Source organism: Perognathus longimembris, chromosome 7 (assembly GCF_023159225.1).
Source record: "Perognathus longimembris pacificus isolate PPM17 chromosome 7, ASM2315922v1, whole genome shotgun sequence".
In the NCBI taxonomy this organism is placed as follows: Eukaryota; Metazoa; Chordata; class Mammalia; order Rodentia; family Heteromyidae; genus Perognathus; species Perognathus longimembris.
The window spans coordinates 36,017,598-36,043,184 of record NC_063167.1 but is presented as its reverse complement, the minus strand read 5'-3'; the positions used below and the strand labels follow the sequence as shown (position 1 = coordinate 36,043,184).

Sequence of the window (25,587 nt, the reverse complement as noted above, 5' to 3'; positions counted from 1 at the left end):
TTGCGTCACCCGAGGGCGACTCTCCGACGGAACCAGGCCGGGAAAGAACTACAAGCTCCAGGCTGCCCCGCGAAGGGCAGGACAAGGAAGGAACCTCTCTGGCTCTTCCCCTACTCTCGCGATGGTGGGACCACGCCCTCAAGCCCGCCCCGGAGAGGCTGCTAGTCCCAGAGGTGGGGCGCAGGCAGCCGGGCGGGCCAGTTGGGGCGGAGCCGTCGAGACAACGGAAGCGGCGGACGGCGGGAAAGGGGGCGGAGAAGGGAAAGGGGGCTGGCCCGGAAGAAGGAGAAACCCTGAAAAGAAAACAGCAACAAGCCTAGCCTCGGTGACAGAGGGGAGCAAGATGGCGGCGCCGAGAGGGAATTACTGGGTCCGGGCCCGCCTGGGACTCCCGCCGCTGCTGCTGTTGACCATGGCTCTGGCTGGGGGCTCGGGCACCGCTTCGGCTGAAGCGTTTGACTCGGTCCTGGGTGATACGGCGTCCTGCCACCGGGCCTGTCAATTGACCTACCCCTTGCACACCTACCCCAAGGTAGGGCCCGTCCGAACCGGTCTTGCGCCCTTCCATCGCCGCCCATCTCTCCGCCCGGTGCCCCGGTGTGGGCTCTGGGACCCTAGCGGGGAATGCGCGCTTCCGCCGCGGTCGCCCCGGGGGTAGCTCGAGTTTTCCTCCTAAATCCCACTTGCACCCCGCTTCTGCTGTAATTGCCGAAAGTTTGTGCTCCTCTCCTCGGAGATAGGTGGGCAATACACAGAGGGGAAAGACGTGCGACCCTTTTCCTCGGTGGGGAAGTCGGGGGACCGCGGCGGGGGGAGGGGTCGCTCGGATCGGAGACGCGAAGCCCAGCTGTGCGTGGAGCCCTCCCGGCGTGGGGGAGGCAGGCGGAGATGCACAAGTCCATAAAAGATGGATCGCTAGCCTATGTTCGCGGAGGGGAATGGAAGAGACGTCTGCGCTGTGTTCTGAAAGGGTTAAGTCAGCCCCCAGGAGTTGTTTGAGACGCACGGGAAAGATTTCCTGTCTGTGTTGAGTTACTCCTTGCAAGACGGCGCCACTAGGCAATTAGAATGTCTTAAGAGAGGCAGCTTTCTACCTTCAAATAACTTGCCACCCGTGCAGGAGACAGGAAATCCCGTGGGGTGGGTGGCGAGAGGCGAGTGGCCTCCGGAGGGGGCGCCCATTGCATAGAAAAGTAACCCATTCGCATCCCTGTCCCCGTCACCACAACCACCACCCGCCACTCAGCTGCTGCCTTGCTTCTAATTTTCTCTTCTCAGGTTGTTTTTCGGCGTCTAAAGAATTGTTCACTCAACACTCAAAATTGCTTGGTGACTCTCCCCACACCTTCCCCATATGTAATTTGGGTGTATTCCCTTCCTCCATTTTGCAGTTGTAAGCACTTCTGCTGGTGTGGCTGGTCTTTCTCTTGGTTTTTTGTTTTTGTTTTTTTTTTTGGTTGTTGTTGTTGTTGGGTTTTGTTGGGTTTTTTTTTTCATCTTCTCTATGCTATTTGCTTAACCGTTGTGTCTAACCCTCTGTCTTCTTCAGCTACTACAAAGTGGCTACAAAGACAGTGCCAGTGACATTTGCTTACTATGTAGAGCAGGCTAGCTTTGAACTCGCTGCCCTTCTCAGCCTCCAAGTGCCAGTATTGCAGCTATGTACCACTTTGGCTCAAAATATATGGACTCAACCAATAAGCAATATAACCAATTAAACAATATAATGTGCTATATCATTCCATTATCTCTAATCCTTGGAATACTCCTGCAAAGTATGATTTTACAATTAAAGAAGTTGAGGCTTAAAAACATTAAGTGACTTTCCCAAAGTTCCATAACCAAGAAAGATTAGACAAATTTGGTCTTCAAACTAGCTACACTATATTGTTACCTGCTTGTGACATTCGTTACAAATAGTTATCTCACTGATTTCTGTTATTCTCCATTGTGTGTGTGCCTGCTAGGGACTGAACCCAGGGTCTCATGCATGCTGTACATGCACTCTACAAACTTTGCTACACCTCAGTCTCTTACTGTGCTTTGCAGTTCAGGAAAAAACAGTGTATTAGAACATAAAAAACTAGAAGAATCCGGTGCTAGTGCCTCAGACCTGTAATCCTAGCTACTCAGGAGGCTGAGATCTAAGGATCACGGTTCAAAGCCAACCTGGACAGGAAAGTCCATGAGATATCTCCAGTTAACCACCAGAAGACCAGAAGTGGCACTGTGGCTCAATGTGGTAGAGCGCTACCCTTGAGCAAAAGAGCTCAGGGACAGTGCCCAAGTCCTGAGTTCACGCCCCATGACCAACTGAAAAAAGAAGAAAAAAAATTAGATGAATTTACAAATTCTTATAGCTGTTCTTGACCTGATACTTGTAATTAGAAGGTAGAAATCTCATTTTAATGACTCTTTTTCAGAATTAAGTATTTGTTGCAAGAAAATAGAATGCTCTACCTATTTGTAAGTAGTTATTTTGAAATTACTGAATTTTATCTTGTGCCTTCAGAAGTGTATTTGCATACTTTGTCTGGCTTCAAAAACAAGAGATATAAGTCTTGTTAATAACAAAGCTAATCAGAACTACTGTGGCCATTTTTTTTTTTAACTGAGTGTGGGCTTTGGAACCATGCAGGCCTGGTTTCCAGTCCCAGCTGCCACTATTGCTCTCTGTATGTCCTTTCTGATCACTTAATTTAACTTCATTTTGTCAACTATTGAAAAACCTCACACTTTGTAGGACTCAAGAATGTATGTTATACTCTTAGCACAGTGCCTAACACACAGCCACAAATATTATCTGATAGTCAGTATGATTAAAAGCACTATTTCCTCATACCCTGTATCAGAGGAACTAACATTTACATAAGGCTTCCATCACTTACAATTCATACATCATAAAATATTTATTATGCTATGATATTATATAGAACAGGAAATATATGGATTTGGTTCTTAATAGCTATCAATTTAGTGCCTAGTCTGCAGATATTAAATAATGCATTAGGTGTTAACATAGTACCTGGCACATTAACTATTTTACTAATGTGATATCTATACAGTATGATAGTAATCTTATTTAAATGTGAATTTATAATTTTCTAATGGGCATTCAAGACTGATTTCAGCATGCTATATAGTTTCAGCATGGTATATGGTTTTGTGAACTTAGTTCTGGATACTCTTTGGGATTAGTTTAACAACCAAAGGTATATTGGCTTACAACTGTAATCCCAGCACTTGGAATTCGGAGGCTGGGAGACTTGAGTTCAAGGCCAGCTTGCTCTCTAGAGAAACCTTATCTTGTGGGGAGAGAGGGAAGCATGTCTGAAAATAAAATGACAGTATTGTATCTAGGAGCTCATGCTTCCTCTGTGCAATATAAGGAAATATGTGGTGCTTCAAATACAGGAGTATTATTTCACCATTTTGTAAAGCCCACAGATGCCATTCAGTATGAGATACATCTTAATTATTAGAGTTGTTTAAATTTTACCAAAATAAATACAGCTAGAACTGAGGTCCAAAAAGATACTACTTTCAAAATTGTATAATAAAGCTATTTAATAATAAACTTGCAGCCACCTCTTCTTACAGACAGTTGCTGCTGCATTCATTTTAATAATTCTTCTGCTGGAAAGAAATGCATACTGTTACACTCCATTCGATGCTAACTGGTGTATACACGTGCTGTTTCTTCATTAGGTGCCTGCCAGTTTGTACACAGTGGATCACACAGTAAGTTGAGGGGACTCCCCCATATGTACTAGTTTGTTTCAAGTACTGTTTGTATTTCATCAAAGGAAAAAAATCTGCTGAAGACATTGTTGTTAGTTTTATTAAGCAGTTAGTGTTTTCTAGTAATGAGGAACCATTTATCTCATTTTTTGCCCAGCACATATACACCATGATGCTTGTCCTTTTTTTTATTTTTGAAATCTATTACGATTAACTACCATTAACTAAGCACCTTCTCTACGTCTCAGGCACTGTGCTAAGAATAGCAGCTTCCACAATTATTGAGGAATCTGGAGAGAACAGTTATTGTCTCTTTTCACAATGAGAAAACAGATTTTAACAGATAAAATAACTTGTGCCGTTATCCCCCTAAAAGGTTTGATTCCATTCAGGTGGATGACAATATACTTTCCCATATATCACTCTGTTTTGTTACTCTTATATATGTTTTCAGTTAAGCCAAGTTTTCACAAGTCCTTTAATATAAAATTTTTATAAATATGTACCTCACTTTACCAGGGGAAAATATTTCACCATTTGCCTCTTGAAGTGAGTCATGATACCTTTCCTGCTAAATCTGATTTGTGTAAGCTTGAACTTGGTAGAAGCATGCCCTTAATCCTAGGGGACTTTTTTACTCCTTTCAACCTCTGTTAGGTAGGGTTCTGAGTGTCACTGCTATTCTTATTTCCAAATGTTCTTCCCACAAATTGTAACCACAAATTATGGGAAAGCGATGTTATTTTTAGCCACTAGACCTTTTCTTTGTATCGCTTTTAAAATACAGAATTAAAACCTTTGTATATGACTAAGATCTTGGATATTACCTTCTATTATTTTTTTCCTTTCAGTTATCAAACTTATTGGATGGTTTAAAATAAACCCTACTAACATTGCTTTTTTTTCTTGACTTTTTTCAACTGAGAGAAATATCTTATGTTTTCATAATGTTCTGTATTCTTAAACTCCCCAGGAAGAGGAGTTGTATGCATGTCAGAGAGGTTGCAGGCTGTTTTCAATTTGTCAGTTTGTGGATGATGGAATTGATTTAAATCGGACCAAATTGGAATGTGAATCTGGTAAGATGCTATGCTAATGACATCAGCTGTATATAACATTCTTGAGTTGTGTTATGCTTCTTTTACATTTTCCTTAGAAAATGACAAACATACTGTTTAAATTAGTCATCCATAGTTACATATATTGTGATAATTATAAATTTAGAGTTTTAACAGATGCTACTAAAACGTGTCTTGGGCTTTAAATTCATCTTTTTGTTAGGATGATGTTCATTTTATGTTATGGGTTATCTTCATATAACCTGAGTGTTCTATTTACACAACTGCAGTAGTTATTTATCTATCATTACCTTTTCATAAATGAAAATTTTTCTAAACCTTTCCATCATTGGATGGTTCACTTCATTCCAGAATTTTTACTGAATCAAGTTTTTGATTCATTATTTAATAGTGTATTATTTATTGGTCTGCCAATAAAAGTAATCATAGACTGTCACATGTTAACTACTGGCTGAAAGAAATATAAGCCTATAATCAGGACACAAGAAACATTTATTTTTTTAGAGAACTGTAATGGAATTTTCTCCATTTGTTACAGTTTATTCCCAAGACAACTCTTGTCTGTCACTGTTGTAACTCATACGTAGTTTTCTGTGATATCATGGCTTTATTTTTAAGGCTCATTTTCCTAACTGGTTATCTTTGTACGTGCACACTACTGTTCGATTTATTATCTAGCACCTTTCAAAATTATAAATGCATGTCTGACTTCGGAATAAAGTCAGTACACACACAAAAAGACTTTAATGAACTAAATGAAGAAATTATATCTAGTAAAGACCCATTTCAGTGGATAGTGAGTGCTCTACCACTTTAGCCACAGCTCTACTTCTTGGTGGTCTCACAGGAAAGTCTCACAGACTTTCTCCTGATCACGGAAGCTTTGAACCAAGATCCTCAGTTCTCACCTCCTGAGTAACTAGGATTACAAATGTGAACCACTGGCACCCAGCCTCAACCTTTTCTTTTGTTTCAGCACTACAGAACCCAGGGCCTAGTACATGCCAGGCAAGCACTGTGTCACTGAACTATAGCCCTAGCCCTATTTTAGTAAAAAAAAAAAAAACAAAAAAAACCCACAAAATCCAGAACCCTTTAATAACACCATTAATCAGAATACCAAATGATCCATTTCTTAACAATAATCACAAATATTTGTATAAATGACTTAAATTCATTATTTTTAGCACTATGCAATAAGCTTCTTTTTGCTCAAGGTTAGCACTCTACCACTTGAGCCACAGCGCCACTTCTGGCCTTTTCTATATATGTGGTGCTGAGGAATCAATACCAGGGCTTTATGTATACAACGAGGCAAGCACTCTACCACTAGGCCATATTCCCAGCCCTAACCCCCTTCTTTTTAAAATGCACTGTTTTTCTCTTTCAGCATGTACAGAAGCTTATTCCCAGCCTGATGAGCAATATGCTTGCCATCTCGGATGCCAAGATCAGCTGCCATTTGCTGAACTAAGACAAGAACAAGTAAGACATAGTAATGTCTTTTAAAATTGCCTACCTTTTTACTTTGTCATAACTGTTACTGTTGTACCATAAATAACTTATTTTTTTTCCAGTCCTGGGCCTTGAACTCAGGGCCTGAGTACTGTCCCTGGCTTCCTTATTGCTCAAGGCTAGCACTCTACCACTGGATCCACAGTGCCACTTCTGGCCGTTATATATATGTGGTACTGGGGAATTGAACCCAGGGCTTCATGTGTATGAGGCAAGCTCTCTTGCCACTAGGCCATATTCCCAGCCCCATAAATAACTTCTTCCTAGGTTTTAAAATCTAGTGATATAGCTGCAAAGTTGTTTTTAGAGTATTAAAAGTAAAAAAAAAAAAAAACACGAGTATTAGCATATTAAGATTGACTTTGGATTTCAGTGGCACATTACTTATACCTGCAAAGATAGAATTAGGGTCTGGTACAAAGGGTAAAGATGTGACATTTCTTTATTTCCCATTAGTAGAGAAAAAAGCTGGTCAGCTAGGCTTTCTGGCCCATGCCTTTAAGCCTAGTGCTGGAGAGGCTAAGTCAGGAGGATCATAGGTTCAAGGCCAACGTGGGATATATAGCAAGATCTTTTTTTTTCCCCCTGTCCTGGGGCTTGAACTCAGGGCCTGGGCACTGTGCTTGAGCTTCTTTTGTTCAAGGCAGCACTCTACCATTTGAGCCACAGTGCTATTTCTGGCTTTTTCTGTTTATGTGGTACTGAGGAATTGAACCAAGAGCTTCATGCATGCTAGGCAAACACTACCACTAAGCCACATTCCCAACCTGCGAGATCTTTGTTTTTTGTTTTTTGTTTTGCCAGTCCTGGGACTTGGGACCTAGGGCCTGAGCACTGTCCCTGGCTTCTTTTTGCTCAAGGCTAGCACTGTAGCTCTTAAGCCACAGTGCCACTTCTGGCTTTTTTCTATATATGTGGTGCTGGGGGATCGAACCCAGGGCTTCATGCATACGAGGCAAGCACTCTATCACTAGGCCATATTCCCAGCCTCAAATCTTTTTTTTGTTTATTTTTTGCATTGTCCTTTTTAAAAAAAAAATTTTTCTTTATTGTCAAAGTGAAGTACAGAGGGGTTACAGTTCCATATGTAAAGCAGTGAGTACATTTCTTATCTAACTTGTTACCTCCTCCCTCATTTTTACCCTGCCTCCCCCAAGATCTTTCTTAAAAAGAATAAAATAAATACCTGTTTAGATGGTATTGATTTATATTACTTCAAAGTATTTATTACCCACTTGGTCCTCTTTTTTTTTTTTTTTTTTTTTTGCCAGTCCTGGGCCTTGGACTCAGGGCCTGAGCACTGTCCCTGGCTTCTTCCCGCTCAAGGCTAGCACTCTGCCACTTGAGCCACAGCGCCGCTTCTGGCCGTTTTCTGTATATGTGGTGCTGGGGAATCGAACCTAGGGCCTCGTGTATCCGAGGCAGGCACTCTTGCCACTAGGCTATATCCCCAGCCCCCTTGGTCCTCTTTTTAGTGTTCTGTTTTATAATTCAGTTAGAGTTCTTTTTGTTTTGTTAGGGATTAAATTTGGCTTTGCTGTACCACTTGTGACCTATCCTCTGTCCTATATTTAATTTTCATCAAATGAATTTTGTTTGCAAATAGAAAAACAAGTTGAATATTACTTTTGCATAATGCTTTTCTGTTAAAAATTGTATTCAAATCCAGAATCATTTTGTTTCTTCTCACTGTCCAGTAAAGACAACCTCATTGCATTATGTGAAGCAAACACTTTTGCCACTAGGCCACATTCCCTGCCCCACCTCATTGCATTATGAAAAAACTGGGATAAGAGAAATTGATAGTCCTCTTTCTCTGTCCCAGCTTCCAATTGCCTTGCTTGACATTTAGTTAGATTTTGATTGTCCATATTTTAGGACCTGTCCCAAAAAGTGACTATTTTAATAGAGGTAGGAGGTAGCTCATAAATGTGTTTGGTGGCAAGTTAAAGCAACCTCGGATTTTTAGAGTTTTACCATAGTTAATGTGCATAAATAGCAGCTTAATGCTAATGATTGTGATAGATTCACTTAATTATAATTTATATTATATTGGTTATATATGTATGTTCAATATAATATAGAGTAAATACTTGTCAAATTAAAAACTTTTTGTTTAGCTAATGTCCCTGATGCCAAAAATGCACCTCCTCTTCCCTCTGACTCTGGTGCGGTCATTCTGGAGTGACATGATGGATTCTGCACAGAGCTTCATAACCTCTTCATGGACCTTTTATCTTCAAGCTGATGATGGGAAGATAGTGATATTCCAGGTACCTGCTGGGCTTCATATTCATCTAAGTACCTGCAACAGTGAATGTATGATTAAATGAGTGTATTGGCATAAAACTATGTACTTGGTCACTTAAATATACTTAACCATGAAGTAAAAATTACTCATTTGGCCTTTGGAAAAACATTGGGCATGAGGACACTAATTACCCTATCCTCTTTCCCTTGTAATCAGAACTCTTGAATTTTCTAAATTCACTAGTGGCTAAGTAGATAAAATAAAATTCTTAGATGTAGAACATAAGTAATGGTATATAATATGTAGATATTTGTTGTGACATGTGACATATTTAGAAAGGTTACTTTTTTCCTGTGTAATCATGTACTGTGTGATATGATAATAGATATTATTCATAGAAGTTTCTGTTGTACTAGCCTTTTTTTTTTTTTTTTTTTTTTTTTTTGCCAGTCCTGGGTCTTGAACTCAGGGCCTAAGCACTGTCCCTGGCTTCTTTTTGCTGCTAGCATTCTGCCACTTGAGCCACAGCGCCACCTCTGGCCTTTTTGTATATATGTGGTGCTGGGGAATTGATCCCAGAGCTTCATGTATACGAGGCAAGCACTCTTGCCACTAGGCCATATTCTCAGCCTTGTACTAGACATTTTGTGTGTACAATTGTCCCTACTATCTATTGGAGATAGTTCTGAGACTCTCTTGGAAACCAAAATTTCAGAATAAGCAAGTTCTTTGTATAAAATGACATTGTATTTGTGTGTAATCTATACTTACCTCTCTACTATTAGCTTCCTTTTCTTTTTCTTGGTTTTTGTTGTTGTTTTGTTGGTAGTGGGGCTTGAACTCAGTGAATGCCTGGGCACTGCCCCTGAGCTCTTTTGTTCAAGGCTAGTGCCCTACCACTTTGAGCCACAGTGCTACTTCCACTTTTCTGGTGGTTAATTGTAGATAAGTCTCAAAGACGTTCCTGCCTGGGCTGGCTTTGAACCATGATCCTTAGATCTTAGCCTCCTCAGTAGCTAGAATTACAGGTGTGACCCACCAGTGCCCAGCTATCTTTAGTTTTTAAAAAAGTTTTTGGTGGGGCTGGGGATATAGCCTAGTGGCAAGAGTGCCTGCCTCGGATACACGAGGCCCTAGGTTCGATTCCCCAGCACCACATATACAGAAAACGGCCAGAAGCGGCGCTGTGGCTCAAGTGGCAGAGTGCTAGCCTTGAGCAGGAAGAAGAAGCCAGGGACAGTGCTCAGGCCCTGAGTCCAAGGCCCAGGACTGGCCCCCCCCCCAAAAAAAAAAGTTTTTGGTTTACTTACGGTTACTGTGTGATGATTTTATTGCCCTGTCATAGGCCTGGATCTTTTGTACTTGATTTAGTAATACGTAAAGCACAGCAATTTTCTCTCCTTAAATATCTGAGCAAGTTCTATGTCCTAAACGTACTTAATGTTAAAGCCTAAGTTGATGTTCAGAGTGGAATGCTCACTCCTTAGATGTAAGAGTAGCTCTGTTGCTCTAAAAAACTAAGTGTAACTGAGATGGAGAAGCTCTCATTCCAGTGGATCAGAGCTATATATATTTTTAAAAAGATCTAAAGTATAGTGTGTTCATCTGTAAGTTACAAATTGTTCCTATTTAGAGAATGGGTTGTTTCAGATAAAGAATACAGTTAATAGGTGTTTAGCCAAAAGTTTTGGCAGACTGCTGAATTATTCCTGATCAACTAGAATTAGAGCTCGTTTTTTAAAGTATAATGTTTAATGCAATATTTTGCCATAATTTGTCCCTCTTTGTCTCTTTTTTTAAGAGATAGGAAGTTGAACTGACTAAATAGTTGATGATGCCAGAAATCTGCCTTTCTCTGAAAGGCACTGGATCTGATGTTCAGGAAGTGCAATTAAAACTATATTGTGGTTAATGTGTTTTATGTTTTACACCATACTTCTGTTACTTTTTCTCAATTTAAGTGTTTATAGAGATGATGTGTTATAGAACTAGTTACCAAAAAAAGCTTAAGTACAAATGACTTAATTGGCTTTCATTACCATTTTAGTCTAAGCCAGAAATTCAGTATGCACCACAGTTGGAGCAGGAGGCTACAAATTTGGGAGAATCCTCTCTGAGCAAAATGTCCTGTAAGTTTTATTTTAAACAACTTAGATTAAAAAAAATTAGCATCGAATCTGGTAGGATTAGTTGCCCATTCTCTAGATCTGGGAGGTGATCTGAGGATTTGCATTTTTTAGGACGTTCCACATTTTTGCTGCCTGATGTTTTTGGTATGGAAACACTTGAAAAGCATTATTCTAAGAACATTTATTTCAAAGGATGAGTATGTGTTCCACCCTGTTCTAGGGCTTGAACTCAGGGCCTGGGTTGCTGGCCCTGAGCTTTTGTGCACAAGGTTAGAGCTCTACTACTTGAGCCACAGCTCTATGTCTAGTTTTTTTTTGTTTGTTTGTTTTTTGCCTGTCATGGGGCTTGAACTCTGGGCCTGGGTGCTATCTCTGAGCTCCTTTTGCTCAAAGCTAGTATTCTACCACTTGAGCCACAACACCACTTCTAGCTTTTCCTGTGATTAATTAGAGATTAGAGTCACAGACTTTTCCTGCCTGACTGGCTTTCCAGTCTGACTTCAAACCATAATTTTCAGATTCAGTCTTCTCAGTAGCTAGGATTACAGGCATGAGCCACCAGCGTTCAGCCACTAATGACATTTTGGTGGTTAGAGATGAATTTCATGGGCTTTCCTGCCAAGACTGGTTTCAAACCTCAGTCCTTGGATTTCAGCCTCTTGAGTAGCTAAGATTACAGGCATGAGTCACCAGCACCCAGCAAAGGATGTTTTGAGTATGAACTAATCAAATATTCAGGTATTTCCCAATAAATTAAGTAGTAGCACTACTACAAAATATGACTTTCCTATTTTATTTCCATAGTAGAAGTGAATTTTTACTCATAAGAACACAAAATATCAAGCTAAAGCAGAAATTGCCTTTTTAAATTTGCTAGCTACTTTATTTTAGCTTATTTAATTAACATACTGATTATATTAGTGGGTGGGAATGGGTGGATAATAATAGCACATAATGTACATAGACTGTTTAGAGTAAACCAAATTCTCAAGCCCTCATGTTATTAAGCAGAATGCATCAATGTCAAAAATTTGAAAATTAAACAGGAAACCCATAATATGGTAAAATATTATTTTCACCACTGTTGTGTCAGATGAATTTGCACAGATTATATGTCAGATTATATTTTGAAAACACATGTCTGTATAGTGTTTCAATCTAGAAGTAGTCATGAGAATACCATTTGTAGAATATAAGATATAAACTTGAACCTATTTTTTCAGCAGATCTGCACATGAGAAGTTCACAAGCACACAGGAACTCTCTTGAAGATGGAGAAAGTGATGGCTTTTTGAGATGCCTCTCTCTGTATGAATTCTTTCTTATTCTATGTATAGAAGATAAATATGGTTTGTCTAAGAGACTAACGTTTCCTTTCTTAATTTTTTGTTATCCTCTCCCTCTTCATAGTGGTATAAGCTGTGCCTCTGTTTAGTTCTTAAGTCTAGACAGACCTGAAAATGATAGTGATTTGCTCTACATATGCATACACCTTTCCATATACTTCATATGCAGAGCACAAGGAATATACCTACATTTGTTAGAGGTCTCCATTAGAGGTTTCAAGAAGAAAATATTGAGGAGATGGAAGTAAGTCTTAAATGATAAGTAAAGATTTTTACTAGTTATAGCAAGAGATAAATTTTTTGTGTGTGTGTGTGCCAGTACTGGAGCTTGAACTTAGGGCTTGGGTGCTGGCTGACTTTTTTTGGTAGTTAATTGGAAATAAGAATCTCACAGCTAGAAGTGGTGCTGTGGCTCAGAGTGGTAGAATACTTAGCCTTGAGCAAAACGAGCTCAGGAATGGAACCCAAGCCCATTCACACTCCACAACCAACCAAAAAAAAAAAAAGAATCTCACAGACTTTACTACCAGGGCTGGCTTTGAACCATACTCCTCAGATCTAAACCCTCTGAGTAGCTAGGTTAATTTTTTTTTTAATTTCAAATAAGGGGTTGAGAATATGGCCTAGTGGCAAGAGTGCTTGCCTTGTATACATGAAGCCCTAGGCTTGATTCCTCAGCACCACATATATAGAAAAGGCCAGAAGTGGCACTGTGGCTAAAGTGGCAGAGTGCTAGCCTTGAGCAAAAAGAAGCCAGGGACAGTGCTCAGGCCCTGAGTTGAAGCCTCATGATTTCCCCCCCACCCCCAAAAAAAAAATTTCAAATAAGCTGTCTTCCAGCTGAATGTGTAAGGTATATTATTTTGTGTTATAGTCCAGAGAGCCAAAAATTTGACCAAATCAGGTAAACTCCTACAAATAGGAGTGGGAAAGAAATCAATGTGAGTGTTAAGAACCCTTTATGTGAAGGGTAATCAGGGGACCAGGCTACAGAGCTATAAACAAGAAATTTGTAAGTCCTGAACTAGAGTAGTAGACAAGAAAATCAAGAGATAATGGAGATAGTTGAGAATCTACAGGATTTAGGAATTGTTTTGCTATGGAATGAGAAAGATGATGGATGCTAAGATGAACCCCAGTTTTCCATCTTAACTACTTCTATTGCAATCCAAATATCAGATTCCTTTCTTTTTCATGGAAATAAATTCCTAAAAAATAAAGGAAAGTGAGTGTTTTTTCACTTAAAGCAAAGCTTCATAGCAGAATTCCCTGCTTTCAGGTGCAGTGCATTCTCTAAAGTCCATTTCATTTTGGGGACAACAATGTCTGGCGGTACTTTTTCCTTCGCATGCCCAAATGTTAACAAACCATCAAGTGAATGGTTTATGGTAGTCACACAGCAAAGGCAATGTTTGGTGAGCAGTGACTTGTCTTGTATTACATAGTTTTTCAGAATCAGATCTTTTAGTATTAAAAAGTAGGTTTGACTTTTCCTATGTTTTGAGTCTTGCTAGATCAGTTATGAAAAAAAACCTCAGTCACTGATTTTCATAAACTAGCCTTTTACTGTAAAATTTTTTAAACATGAGGAAAATATAACTCCTTTTAAGACAGATTATAATAGCCACGCAATGCCTCTTATTAAATGGGCTCTTTTCATTTGATATGTAAGTAAATTGTTGCCAGTTAAGTATTTGAAATGTTATAGAAAACTGCTTCTGGAAATCTGTTGTGAATCCTTTTATAGAACAAAATAATCATTTCATAATTTACTCTGTTCTTAAATTTGGGGGGTATAGTTTTCTTAAAGTGAGTATAATTACAATACATTTATATGACTTCATTTTATAGGACACTTATTTTTAGTAATTAGGAAGTACTCTTAGCAGAAAGCCAGTGTGACTGTTTTTATCATTATTTTGATAATTATTATATGAGGTCTGAAGCCAGGCTACAGAATTTTAGAAATGGGAGAAAATGTCATATCACCCTGACATACTAGCTAGCTGTTTCTTTTTTTTTTTTTTTTTTTTGCCAGTCCTGGGCCTTGGACTCAGGGCCTGAGCACTGTCCCTGGCTTCTTCCCGCTCAAGGCTAGCACTCTGCCACTTGAGCCACAGCGCCGCTTCTGGCCGTTTTCTGTATATGTGGTGCTGGGGAATCGAACCTAGGGCCTCGTGTATCCGAGGCAGGCACTCTTGCCGCTAGGCTATATCCCCAGCCCTAGCTAGCTGTTTCTTTTCCTTCTGCAATCATGTTTTTTTTTTTAAGTTTAAAGTTAGTACACCAGGTTTCAATTATTCAGGTAAGTAAGTACATAAGGTTGACTCTTGCTTTTATATTCTGAGTTTAAATATGACTGTCATTTGTTTTGTTTTTCAGTAACTCTGGGTGGATTTTAACCACAACTCTTGTCCTCTCAGTGATGGTTTTACTCTGGATTTGTTGTGCAGCTGTTGCTACAGCTGTGGAACAGTATGTTCCCCCTGAGGTAAATTTAATTCTAACCCTTGGGCCATTTGAAGAATGAGCCTTGAGACAAACCATTTTAAGTGCCTTGTTTGTTTAATTAGCACAAAGAAACAAAGTCTATGTACTAATACAATGAGATAAGATCTGAGGACTTTAATCTGTTTTAAGTTGGCACATATGAAAATTGTAAGTTAGAAAGCACTAGCTCTAATTACTGGTCTCAGTGTTTGGAATGACATGTGTTGCCTGGCTTGAGTAATGTCTCCCTGGTTCTCTGAGACTGACAAGAAAGGTTGACACAGTTTTCTACCACAGTATATAAGGAAGAAAACTTGTAAAATCACTTAAAATTTTGAGCCAGTTGCCATAAGTGTTCAGAAGTCATTGTTTCTTTAGAAGCTACAAAACTGGGGCATTTGATTTTTTTATAGTTATTTTGCTCTGATTGTTAACTACTAGAGAGTTGGAAGATTATTGTGTGAATTAGTTGGGAATTAAAAATGTGATGGTCTAAGAAGCTTAATTGTTAAGGTAAAGGGGTTTTGTTTCATTTTTAAGGATGACTGCTAAAGATCTATAGAACTCTTCTGTTCGTGATATGTACTGACTGTTCATTACCTGCTGTATTCCCTGAGATATATATGTGTATATATATATATATATATATATATTTATAATTTATTTACTTGCTTTACTGTGGATAATGAAACCCAGGGTCTTGTACTTGCTAATAAGCAAGTACTCTACCACTAAGCTATACTCCTGGTTCCTATATCTTTTTTTGCTTGTTTTGTTTTTTGCCAGTCCTGGGGCTTGAACTCAGGGCTCGAGCACTGTCCCTGGCTTCTTTTTGCTCAAGGCTAGCATTCTGCCACTTGAACCACAGCGCCACTTCTGGCTTTTTCTATATATGTGGTACTAAGGAATCAAACCCTGGGCTTCATGTACATGAGGCGAGCACTAGGCCACTAGGCCATATTCCCAGCCCTGGTCCCTGTATCTTAATAAACTTATTGTCCCTAGTAAAGCTGAAATTGTGCATCCTGCATAGAATTGTTTTTTTTTCTGTTGTTGTTTTTTTTTCCCCTGTGAACTACCTCATGCACTCTAAATTCACATAGTGACCAAGTTGCAAACTTTTGGTAATAAATACCTGGGATACTTGGTTCCTTTCTCTATTTCTTTTATTTCTGGGAAGCCTCTTGTTAAAAGAAGATATATACCTAGCCATTGGTCCAGCTGTTGCCAAGAAAGACTAAAAACAACTGGCTTCGGGTAGAATTTACGCTGATGATTTCCCTATATCCTGGTTTCTGACTGATGGTTAAGTGCTTTCTTATGGTTACTGTTCTGAGTGTTTCATGTAAATTAGCTCATTTAGTCCTCACACTAACCCTGTGTGAGGTGACTGCTGTTGTCATCCCCATTTTACAGATGGAGAAACTTCAGGAGAGAGTTTGTAATTTCCCCAGTGATGCCAGTAAATGTTAGAACCATGACATGATCTCCAGTAATATGACTCCAGAACTGTTGCTCTTAAGTCCCTTTGGATTGCCTAGAATCCTAAATAGGGAAGACGGTTATGTGACTCATCTCAGGAGCTGTCCAGCGTGCCAAAGATTGGTACCACTGGGACCACCTGGTTCATTTGTTAAGCCCCACAATGCTCAAAACTCTCTTATATAATGGTCTTTGGCTAGGCAATTTGTGTAGCTCTCTTTTCTCCTTTCTTGACTTACTTAGTAACTCCTCTTCTGGGGTTGTTTTTGCCCATCAGTGCTTCTTGTGCTTATGTGTAGATATGCTAGACATGAGCATCTTTCTCCCTTTTAGGTGACTTTTGCTTTTTTTTCTAAAAGTTGATGTGCCTGCTAGGACAAGTTTTGTTGAGAGTATATATCTTTTAATTTTGTGGGAAAATTTTACCCTTAAGTTTTTTGGGAGAACCACATTTTTCCTAGATGTGTCCCTCTCAGCCCCTGTCACCAAAAGATGTGGCATCAGAGACACACTTATGGCCTTGTTGGCTGCTCTTGCCTTCTCTCCAGATAATCAGCCATGAAGGTGCTAATTCCTTCCTCTTCACTACAGTCTCTTCTTCTTATCCTTGGCAATTAAAACAATGGCTGCGTTCTAAGAGAACGTCTTCTAGGAAATATATTTTCTGGGAAAACGGGCATTAAAGAGCCATTTGGGTATTTTCCTTTTAGGCTAAAATTTAAATAGGTTTTTACTATAGAAGTATTACATGCTTGCTTAAGCACCTGTGAAGCAGGAAAATCACTCATCCTATCTTCTATAGATACCGTGCTATTTATTTTCAATATCAGCAATTTGCAGTACATATTAATATCCCATTTTTTTGTTTAAAAGAAGCAGGCCATCATTTACTTGGTTATCTTCTATTAGTATCTTTTTCTCTTGTATCCCCTCTTCTCTTTCCCCATTCCTCTCCTTCCCTCTCTTTCTTTTTTTTTGGTGCCAGTACTGTGGCTTAAACTCAAGAGTCTCAAGCTCTTACTCAGCTTTTCCTTACCACTTATGCCATGCCTCTTGGCTTTTTGCAGGTTAATTATAGATAAGAGTCTCTTGGATTTGTCTGCCCCAGCTGGCTCCAAACTGAACCACTACCAGTGCCCAGCTGAATTATTGTCTGTTTTAGTTTCATAGAATTTGGATATTTTTGTTCGTTTCTTTTTTTTTTTACAGGTATGATGTCTCATTTATTCATTGATTTGTTCATTCATTTAGAGACAGAGGCTCGCTGTGTACATAGGCAAGCCTCAAAATTCTCCTGCCTCAGTCTTCCAAGTACTGGGATTATAGGCATGTGCCACCTTATCTAGTTAGGATGTAGCTGTCTCTCTCTCCTCTCTCTTGAACTCAGGGCCTGGGCACTGTCCCTGAGCTTTCTTTTTGCTCAAAGCTAGCACTCTACCACTTGAGCCACAGCTCTAATTCTAGCCTTTTTTTTTTCTTTTGCTAGTTAATTAGGGATGGAATCTCACAGACATTTCTCTGCCCTCCCCCTCCCCCTTCTGCTGGTTTGAAACTTCAATCCTCAGATCTCAGCCTCCTGAGTAATTAGGATTACAGGCATGAACCTCAGGTTCCCAGGGAATCTTTCTTTTGCTGAGTTTATCTAAGATAATAAGTTGTCATTCATAGTATTTTGTTTTGTTTTTTCCCCAAGCAGGCCAAGCTTGGCATGAGAACAGAGTGTAGCAGTATTCTTTCCTAAGGACTAGGCAGCCTCAGAAATTTGCTATGGCAACAGATAGTGATGCTAGATGCTGCCTTTGTGTTGTCTCATTATCTTTGCCTACTGCTTTCTCTGAAAGAGTAGTATTCTGAGCTATGTGTCAAGACCATGATTATCTAATTTCATGCAGTTAGTTAAGAGTGGTTAGGAAAGGCCAGAAGTGGAGCTTTGGATCAAGTGGTAGAGCACTAGCCCTTAGCAAAAAACAAAGTTCAGGGACAGTGCCCCAAAGTCCCTAAGTTCAAGAACCAGGACTGGCACCAAAAAAATAATAAAATAAAAAAATGTTAAGTAACATCTCAGATCATTTAGTTTCAGGGCTGGGCCTGTAGCCCATTATGTATTTGTTGATTTAGTTTGTTAACTTTCAGAAAGAAAACATACTAAAGAAAGAATCCTTCCTCATTCAGATTTAACTTTTTTTTTAATCAACTTGAGCTATCTAATATCCTACTAAAAGAGAGGAATTTGTTCTCTTACATTGTATTGTACTTCATATTCCTTTCTTCACTGTTGGTTTTTGAAGCATATATTGTTTTGTGTACTTTTCATAATTATTTTATAAAATTTTACTGATAACATCATTACTATCTTTCCCTCCCTTTTTCTTTCTATAATTGTTTTAGTAACTAAGTTATTATGAACTTTCATCATAAATTCTTTTGTAGTTGATACTTCCATACTTTGTCTATAGGTTGATATTAAAAATTAAAATCGAGCACTCAGGAGGCTGAGGTAGGTCACAAGATCCCAGCCTGGGATATAGTAAGAGACAGCAACAGAGACAAAGAGAGATTAATGTTTTCAATATTATGACTTTGGCTAAGTACAGAGGCTTATATCTGTTATCCTCTCTCAGAAAGTAGATATTGGAAACATTGTCATTTAAAGCCAGACAGAAAGCTGGTGAGACTCTCAGTCAATCCAGGCATGGTGGTAACATGTCTGTAATTTCACATATGCCGGAGGCTGTAAGTAGGATCACTGTCAGGAGGCTAGACCTCAGCAAAAACACAAGACATGTCTGAAAAAAATAACTAAAGCAGAAAGGGCTGAGAGTCTGGCTTAAGTGGTTGAACCTGGCAAGAGCAAGTCTCTGAGTAAAATTCACATTACTACCAAAACAAAAACAAAAGCAAAAAAACCCCAAAATAACCCCAAGACCCTACAATATGTGACAACAGAAGAATTGAATTCTGTTAACTGGTGATTAGAGTCATGTAAAAACAGATATAAAAATTAACTGTATAAATTCTAGAAGAATCTTCCAAATAGCCACATTTAATAGACCCTTTTTGTTTGTTTGTTTGTTTGTTTGTTTGTGGTGGTTATGGGGCCTGAACTCAAGGCTGTCCCTGAGTGGCTAGGATTACAGGTCTGAGCTACTGGTGCCCAGCTATACCCTTTTATTATACCTTCCCATTTTCTTTTCTTTTCCTTTTATTTTTTTAGAGTGGTCCTAGAATTGAACTCAGAGCCTTATTTGCTAGGCAGGAGCTCTACCACTTGAGACATGCCTCTGATCCTTTCATTTCATTAAATCATGTCAACTTTTGTTTCTTGTTCTCCATAAAGACACATGGGTGTTAAACTACAGAAGCTAATACTTTCAAAAATACCTCCTAGCATTGTTTCATAATATGCATATATACAGTAATCACAGATAGATTTATCAATGTGTTCCAGTCCACTCTACACAGATTTTATTTTCTCTCTTATTTAATTAACATTTGTACCAAGTCCTGTTACTACTCAAAATGAAGAGTTAAGATCTTAAAGAACTTGATCATTTAAGCTTCCAGAATCAGAGCTATAGGTATGAGTACTCTAACTTTACTTACACTTAACTCTGCTTGGCACTCATTTGTCATACCTTGGACCACGTGAGAAGTCTTTGCTCATCCTCTGGAACCTGAATCACATCATCTCTAATACTTTTGATTTTTTGTTTTGTTTTGTTTTGTTCTTGTGATGGTACTGGGGTTTGAATTCAGGACCTAGTTGCTGTCCCTTAGCTTTTTCACTCAAGGCTAGGATGCTACCACTTGAGCCACAGCTCTGCTTCTAGCTTTTTGTTGGTTAATGGGACATAAGAGTCTCGTGGACTTTCCTGCCCAGGCTGGCTTTCTATGTCGATCCTCAGAGCTCAGCCTCCTAAGTAGCTAGGATTACAGGTATGAGCTATCAGAGCCCTGCTAAATACTTTCATTGAAAACTAACTTTTTCAACTTATTTATAGAATGTTTTAAACCAAATACCAATTAATTAAATTACTATTTGGTGATAATTTGGGGAGGTTCCTAATCAAATTAATAATGTGTGCTTTTGTTTTGTTTTTTGTTGCAGAAGCTGAGTATATATGGTGACTTGGAATTTGTTAATGAACAAAAGCTAAGCAAATATCCAGCTTCTTCTCTTGTGATTATTAGATCGAAAACTGAAGATCATGAAGAAGCAGGGCCTCTGCCTACTAAAGTAAATCTTGCCCATTCAGAAATTTAAGAGCTCTTCTTAAAAAGAAGTGTCAGGGACACTGAAATTTCCATTCCTCATAAAGCTTTTAAAATGGTTTCATTGGATTTAGGCCTTAAGTCAATATGAAGTGCAAATAAACTCACCCAAATGTGTGAGGACTGGATTTGCTGTAACTTCACCTTTTCCCCCTAGTAACTTAAGACATGGACATCTGGAGTTGTATTTTTATTTTACTAATATCTGTAGCTACTTTGTAAGTTGTGTTGGTTTCATTGCGTTTTTTTCTCTGTTAGGCAAATTCTATGAGCTGATTGTAGTAATTCCCCACCTCCTGTCATTATACTGTCAATTATCTTAGTTAATAAGCTGAATACTTAGTAGGATATGATGCTTCTGCTCAGCAATGGCCCACAAGCTGTAATTTGAAATTTAGCAGAAAATGGCATTTAATGACACTACATTTTCAGTTGTATTGAACTGAAATCATTAAAATTTTATTTGAATAATTATGTGCTGACATTTGAGTATCTGATTTTCCTGGTCTTCCCTCCCACTACTTCCCAACCTAGAAAAGAATTATGTAGTGTTATGTTTGCTGCTTTCCAACAGCACTGAAGCACAGTGACCCTGTCAGCAATGCATTTGCTGTTACTTTGTAAAATGACACAGGTTGGAGGACCTTCCAAAGAAGTGCTTTTTCTCTATTACATAGCATAAAATATAATGAAGATTTTTCCAGAAAAAAAAAACTTACTTTGATACTTGACAGAAAAGGTTATGCTCTTGTGGAAGCAAAGCTCAGAAGTCACACCTGCGAAGTATGATTACTTTTTACAAAAACTAACATTCCAGCCATTCTTTGACTAATAAGAATACAGATTTAAAAACTAGAGTGATGTCAAATAGTAATACATTGGAATCTTAACATGGTCCAGCACTATTACCATGAAATGTTAAATACCTTTGCAAACCAACACTTGTTTTAATCACATAGGATATCTGGCAGTTGCAGTAGTGCTGTTTGTGAATCACACACTCACCCAATGGCCTACTCTTCAGATTTCCCTGAGTCCAAAGAAAATAAAGTTAACGGCTAAGCAAGTAACACTCTTCACACAAAAATATAGGTTTTAGTTTTTAAAATAGTTTGTCTGGATTTAGAAGATGGAGGGTTAGAAAGTTGTGAACACATCCAGATGGGGAAACAGGAGTAATTACTAAGTAGTCATTGCCAGGCCGGCAAAAAATGACTTGAGTTACCTTAAAAGCCCCATTGTTTCACATCCCATCTGTAGTGTGTGCTGACACTTCTTAATCAGGCAAATTTAACTGAAAGATTCCGTGAAGCAGGCTGAAAATGTACACAAAGTTCTACAAGCTTAGGAGTCAGCCTATTGGGAAGAAATGCTTCCCCTATAAAAGCAATACAAAGAAATATTTAGATAAGGTCAAACTGGGATGAATAAAGTTCACACAGAATCCCAGTAATTTGGGAGCCTGAGATTGGGAGAGTCGTGGTTCAAGGCAGTTCCAGTGGAAACCTAAGACCCCTAACTCAACAGTAAAGGCTGGGTGCAGTGGTGTATGTCTATCTTTACTGCTGCAGCAGTAGCACAAATAGAAGCATCAAGGTCTAGGCTAGCCTAGGCAAATGGCAAGACTATTTGAAAAATAAAAGCAACATTGGCTGGAGGCATGGCTCAAGTACCAGCACCTGCCTAGCGACCACAAGCCTCTGAGAGGTCTGAGGGAGACACTATTAATACAAGTACCAGGACCAGGTATGTAGTTCCTTTTTGGTGCTGTGACAAAACACTCTAGAAAATCAACTTGAGGGAGAAAAGATTATTAATGATTTGAGGTTTCAGGACATACTCACCTGTCTTCATTGTTTTGGGCCTGAGGTGAGGCAAAACATCGCAGCTGCTCCTCTCAGGACAAAAGTGATACCTCTCCAGAGCAGAGCTAGTGGCCTACTTTCTCCATCTGGGGCCACCTTCTGATAAATAGCTCATTCCACTCTGAACTCATCCACCAGCACCCTCACGATCCAGCCACCTCTCGGTAGTACCACAAGCTTGGGACCAAGCCTTCAATACATAGCCTTGACAGGGTCAGCACTTCATATTCAAGCAATATCACCAGCATGGAATGCTATGGGGCACATGGGAGGACCCCTAATTTTGGCAGGGAACTACAGCCAAGCTTCAACCTGGAGGAAAGGGAAAGCCAAACAAAATATAAGGAGTGGTTTTCTAGGCGCCTGTTGCAGGCAGGGCACTGCCATTTGTTCAGTAGGCCCAGATGCAACTTAGAAAAAGAGTAATAATGAGCTAGAGGGTCCTGATAGTAAGAAACATCATTAAATCTGGACATGGAGGAGATCCGCAAGGTGTTAAGCAACAGAGTTAACAGTGTTTTAGAATAATTGAGGTTACCATGTGGAAGATAAATTGGGACAGACTAGCCCTGAAACCACAATTTTAGCCCTGTTCTTTGAGTACATCCAACAGCCCTACTTTATGTCACTCCATTGTTCTTATCTACAGGCTCTCTGGTTCCTCACTGGAGGATAGGCCTAGGACTGGTCTTGGCTGGGTCCTAGACAGTGTTGTCAGACCAACAAAGACTGACCCACCATGACCAGCACTTGCCACATGCTTCCTGTTGGCTGAGCCTAAACCACAGTTCTAGTCTACTTATCGCCATCCTCTAACCCTCTGTTGGCTGACGAGCCTATTCGTGCTCAGTTCCGCGTGTTCTTGAGCCACTCCCCTTCTCCCTGGGTTTCCAGTTGCCAAGGATGCCATGCTGTGTTTGTGTGGTCAGCCGGAGTTCCTTTTGTAATCTCTCCTTGACGACTAGTACTGAATCAGATTCCGGGGTGGGGAGATGGACAGCAACAAAGACTGAGATAGAGGGGAATGGCGTCTACAGGAAACTAGATTGGACAGTTGAGGGTCGATTTTCTGGTTCCTTGCAGTGATGGAATTCTGAAGCACCTTTTCTAAAGTTTATCATTGTTTAAAGTCAGATATTTCACTTTTAAGCCCTGTCTGCCTGGCATATTCATGGCTGGCTTTTTAGAGCAGAGATTCTTAACTGTTTCTGTTGTCACAGACCTTTCCCGCAATCAAGTGGTCTGTGAATCCCTTCTCAGAATAATGCTTTCTAATGCATGAAAACTAAGTAGGAAGGGCTGGAATGTTTTCCAAATATCAATACAATAGTGCACATACCTTCTTATTAACACAAAATAAATTTTACTGGTAGTTCTAAAATTTTTGTGATTTCAAAGTAGTAGTTTGAAATGAGTACAAGGAAATATATCTAAATGTCTGCAGTTCCTGTTGGTAATGATGTCACAGGTGCTGCTAGTAACACTGGATTGTTAAAGGGTATATTTCAGCTAGAGGCTCCTAAATATTAAGGTTTATTTTTCCTCATCAAAATTCACCAAAACCCTGGCCTGATTTAACCTCATTAAAGAGCAAACTTTTCATTTACTGGCTTAGTTCTAAATTATTTGTTGCTTATTCCATTACTTTTTGTGTGCTTTTTTATACTTGACTTGTTTTTGAGGTGTTAAAACAGCAATAATTGATGGCTTGGGTGAAAAGAAATCAGCAATGGATTGAAAAAGAAAAGCTTCAACACAAGCTCCTGATAATGTACCTTAGGTGTACTATCTTGCCATTGTTATGGTACTCCAAAATCTATTAATTTCATAATGCTTAAGTGTGTGAACTTTAATAAAATGTGGATCATCTGCATTAAACAGTAGTATAATGCAATCTTGTAAACCTAGCTAAATCACAATGGGTTTGTTTATAGATTTTCCCATGTCTGCAAAGCCCTTTATAACAGCCTCACATGTCTACTGAATGAATCCTAATTTTTCTGCCTGTAGAGAATAGGATGGGGTTGTTATCTCCACTTCACAATTGAGGAAGTAGCCTCAAAGAGTGGAGACAGTCAGCTGTAATTCTCAGTTGTATACGGCTACAGGGAAGAGTGATAGTGATTGAGACACAGGGGGGCTTCCCCTCTAGGCAGACTGGATGCCCTTTCAGCCCCTATGTCAGCCCAGCTAACTGTGGTGCCCACTTAGTATTGCTTAGTGCTGGGCCCCAGGCTAAGAAGCAGCCTCATCCCTCAGAATCTCTGGAACTGGAAAGAAAGCAAAGCATCCGGGGGGGTGGGGGAACAAAAAAAAACAAAAAACATCCTATTGAGGATATTCTCATCCCATCCCCTTTATAGCTCCAAGTTAAATATTCTTCAGATAAGGAAACTGAGGCTTAGACTGACCTGCCACTTTGCATAGATATTAACTTGACAATCAAGATGAAAATCTTGGTCTTTGGGACTCAAGGTGGAGTGACTCAGGGGCTGGGAATATGGCCTAGTGGCAAGAGTGCTTGCCTCGTATACATGAAGCCCTAGGTTTGATTTCTCAGCACCACATATATAGAAAAACAGCCAGAAGTGGCACTGTGGCTCAAGTGGCAGAGTGCCAGCTTTAAGGGAAAAAAAAGGATGGAGTGTCTGTCTGGTTGACATATCCAGTGAGTGTCTCCTGACTACAGCTTGGCTAAGATGACGACAAAGGCTAAGAAACACGGGGAAAAATAAAACCTGAGGAGAAAAGGGAGAATCAGGAGGTTTTATGGGATGAGATTTTTTTACCTGATCTGGGCAAGAAAGATAGATTTAGAAAGGTAGTGGGGAGCCAGCACAAGTGACAAGCCATAAACAGAGATTTATAACCACATGATGAATTATTCAAATCCAGCCTAAAGAAATCCATAGCTAGAGCCAGAATGACATAGTTGCTATGGGCAGTGGGTGTAGAAGTCCTGACTAGGGTTGTTTTCGGCTTCAAGGTCATCTGCTGATGCTATGCTGGCTTCTGCTGTATCAGCAAGGACAATCAGCAACAACTCCATCCTTGTTGATGCAGAAATAGGCCAGCATCAATAGGCCTATCTAGAGGCCAGGGACAACTGATGAAGAGCTTGGGGAAGTATTTCCCAGTCAATGAACTAGGCCTGATGTTCAATGAGCTATTCTGTGGGACCAGCCCAAGGAAGATTTTGGAAGAGCTGCAATCTCTGAGGTAAGGTAGGCATGACCCTTCCCCCTCATGTGCTCACTCCCTATTTCCATGGAATGGCCTACCTTCTGTGGCTACCAGGAAGAAGGCACCCAACCATGTCTGGGCCACCAGGGAAGAGACTGCACCCACCCCTGCCTCTAGGCCATGAACATGTATAGTAGAGCCCCAACACACCTGTGGTATATGGAATTGAACAAA

At 39.6% G+C, this 25,587-nt stretch overlaps 1 protein-coding gene across 5 annotated transcripts; it reads left to right on the top strand.

Moving 5' to 3' along the window:
• Positions 1 to 259: 259 nt before the first annotated feature.
• Tmem59 (transmembrane protein 59) lies at positions 260 to 25,329 on the top strand. Of its 5 annotated transcripts, none has more exons than XM_048351377.1 (9): positions 266 to 532; positions 3,709 to 3,741; positions 4,715 to 4,820; positions 6,211 to 6,305; positions 8,456 to 8,608; positions 10,634 to 10,715; positions 11,939 to 12,023; positions 14,444 to 14,552; positions 20,142 to 20,787. In XM_048351377.1, the coding sequence occupies exons 1-9, from the start codon at positions 344 to 346 to the stop codon at positions 20,295 to 20,297; spliced, it is 1,008 nt and encodes a 335-aa protein (XP_048207334.1). In that variant the 5' UTR covers positions 266 to 343; the 3' UTR covers positions 20,298 to 20,787. The 5 variants fall into 5 exon arrangements, with proteins under 5 accessions (XP_048207339.1, XP_048207334.1, XP_048207335.1 ...); XM_048351378.1 differs by having other exon boundaries at positions 267 to 532; positions 11,942 to 12,023; XM_048351382.1 differs by lacking the exons at positions 14,444 to 14,552; positions 20,142 to 20,787 and adding an exon at positions 25,298 to 25,329 and having other exon boundaries at positions 260 to 532; positions 11,939 to 12,136.
• Positions 25,330 to 25,587: the final 258 nt, after the last annotated feature.

Excerpts from the sequence above, each read along its gene's own strand:
- Tmem59 (XM_048351377.1), top strand. The coding sequence starts at position 344 with ATGGCGGCGCCGAGAGGGAATTACTGGGTCCGGGCCCGCCTGGGACTC. Across the intron at positions 10,716-11,938 it reads CTCTCTGAGCAAAATGTCCT|CAGATCTGCACATGAGAAGT; the intron begins GTAAGTTTTATT and ends CTATTTTTTCAG. Across the intron at positions 14,553-20,141 it reads AACAGTATGTTCCCCCTGAG|AAGCTGAGTATATATGGTGA; the intron begins GTAAATTTAATT and ends TTTTTGTTGCAG.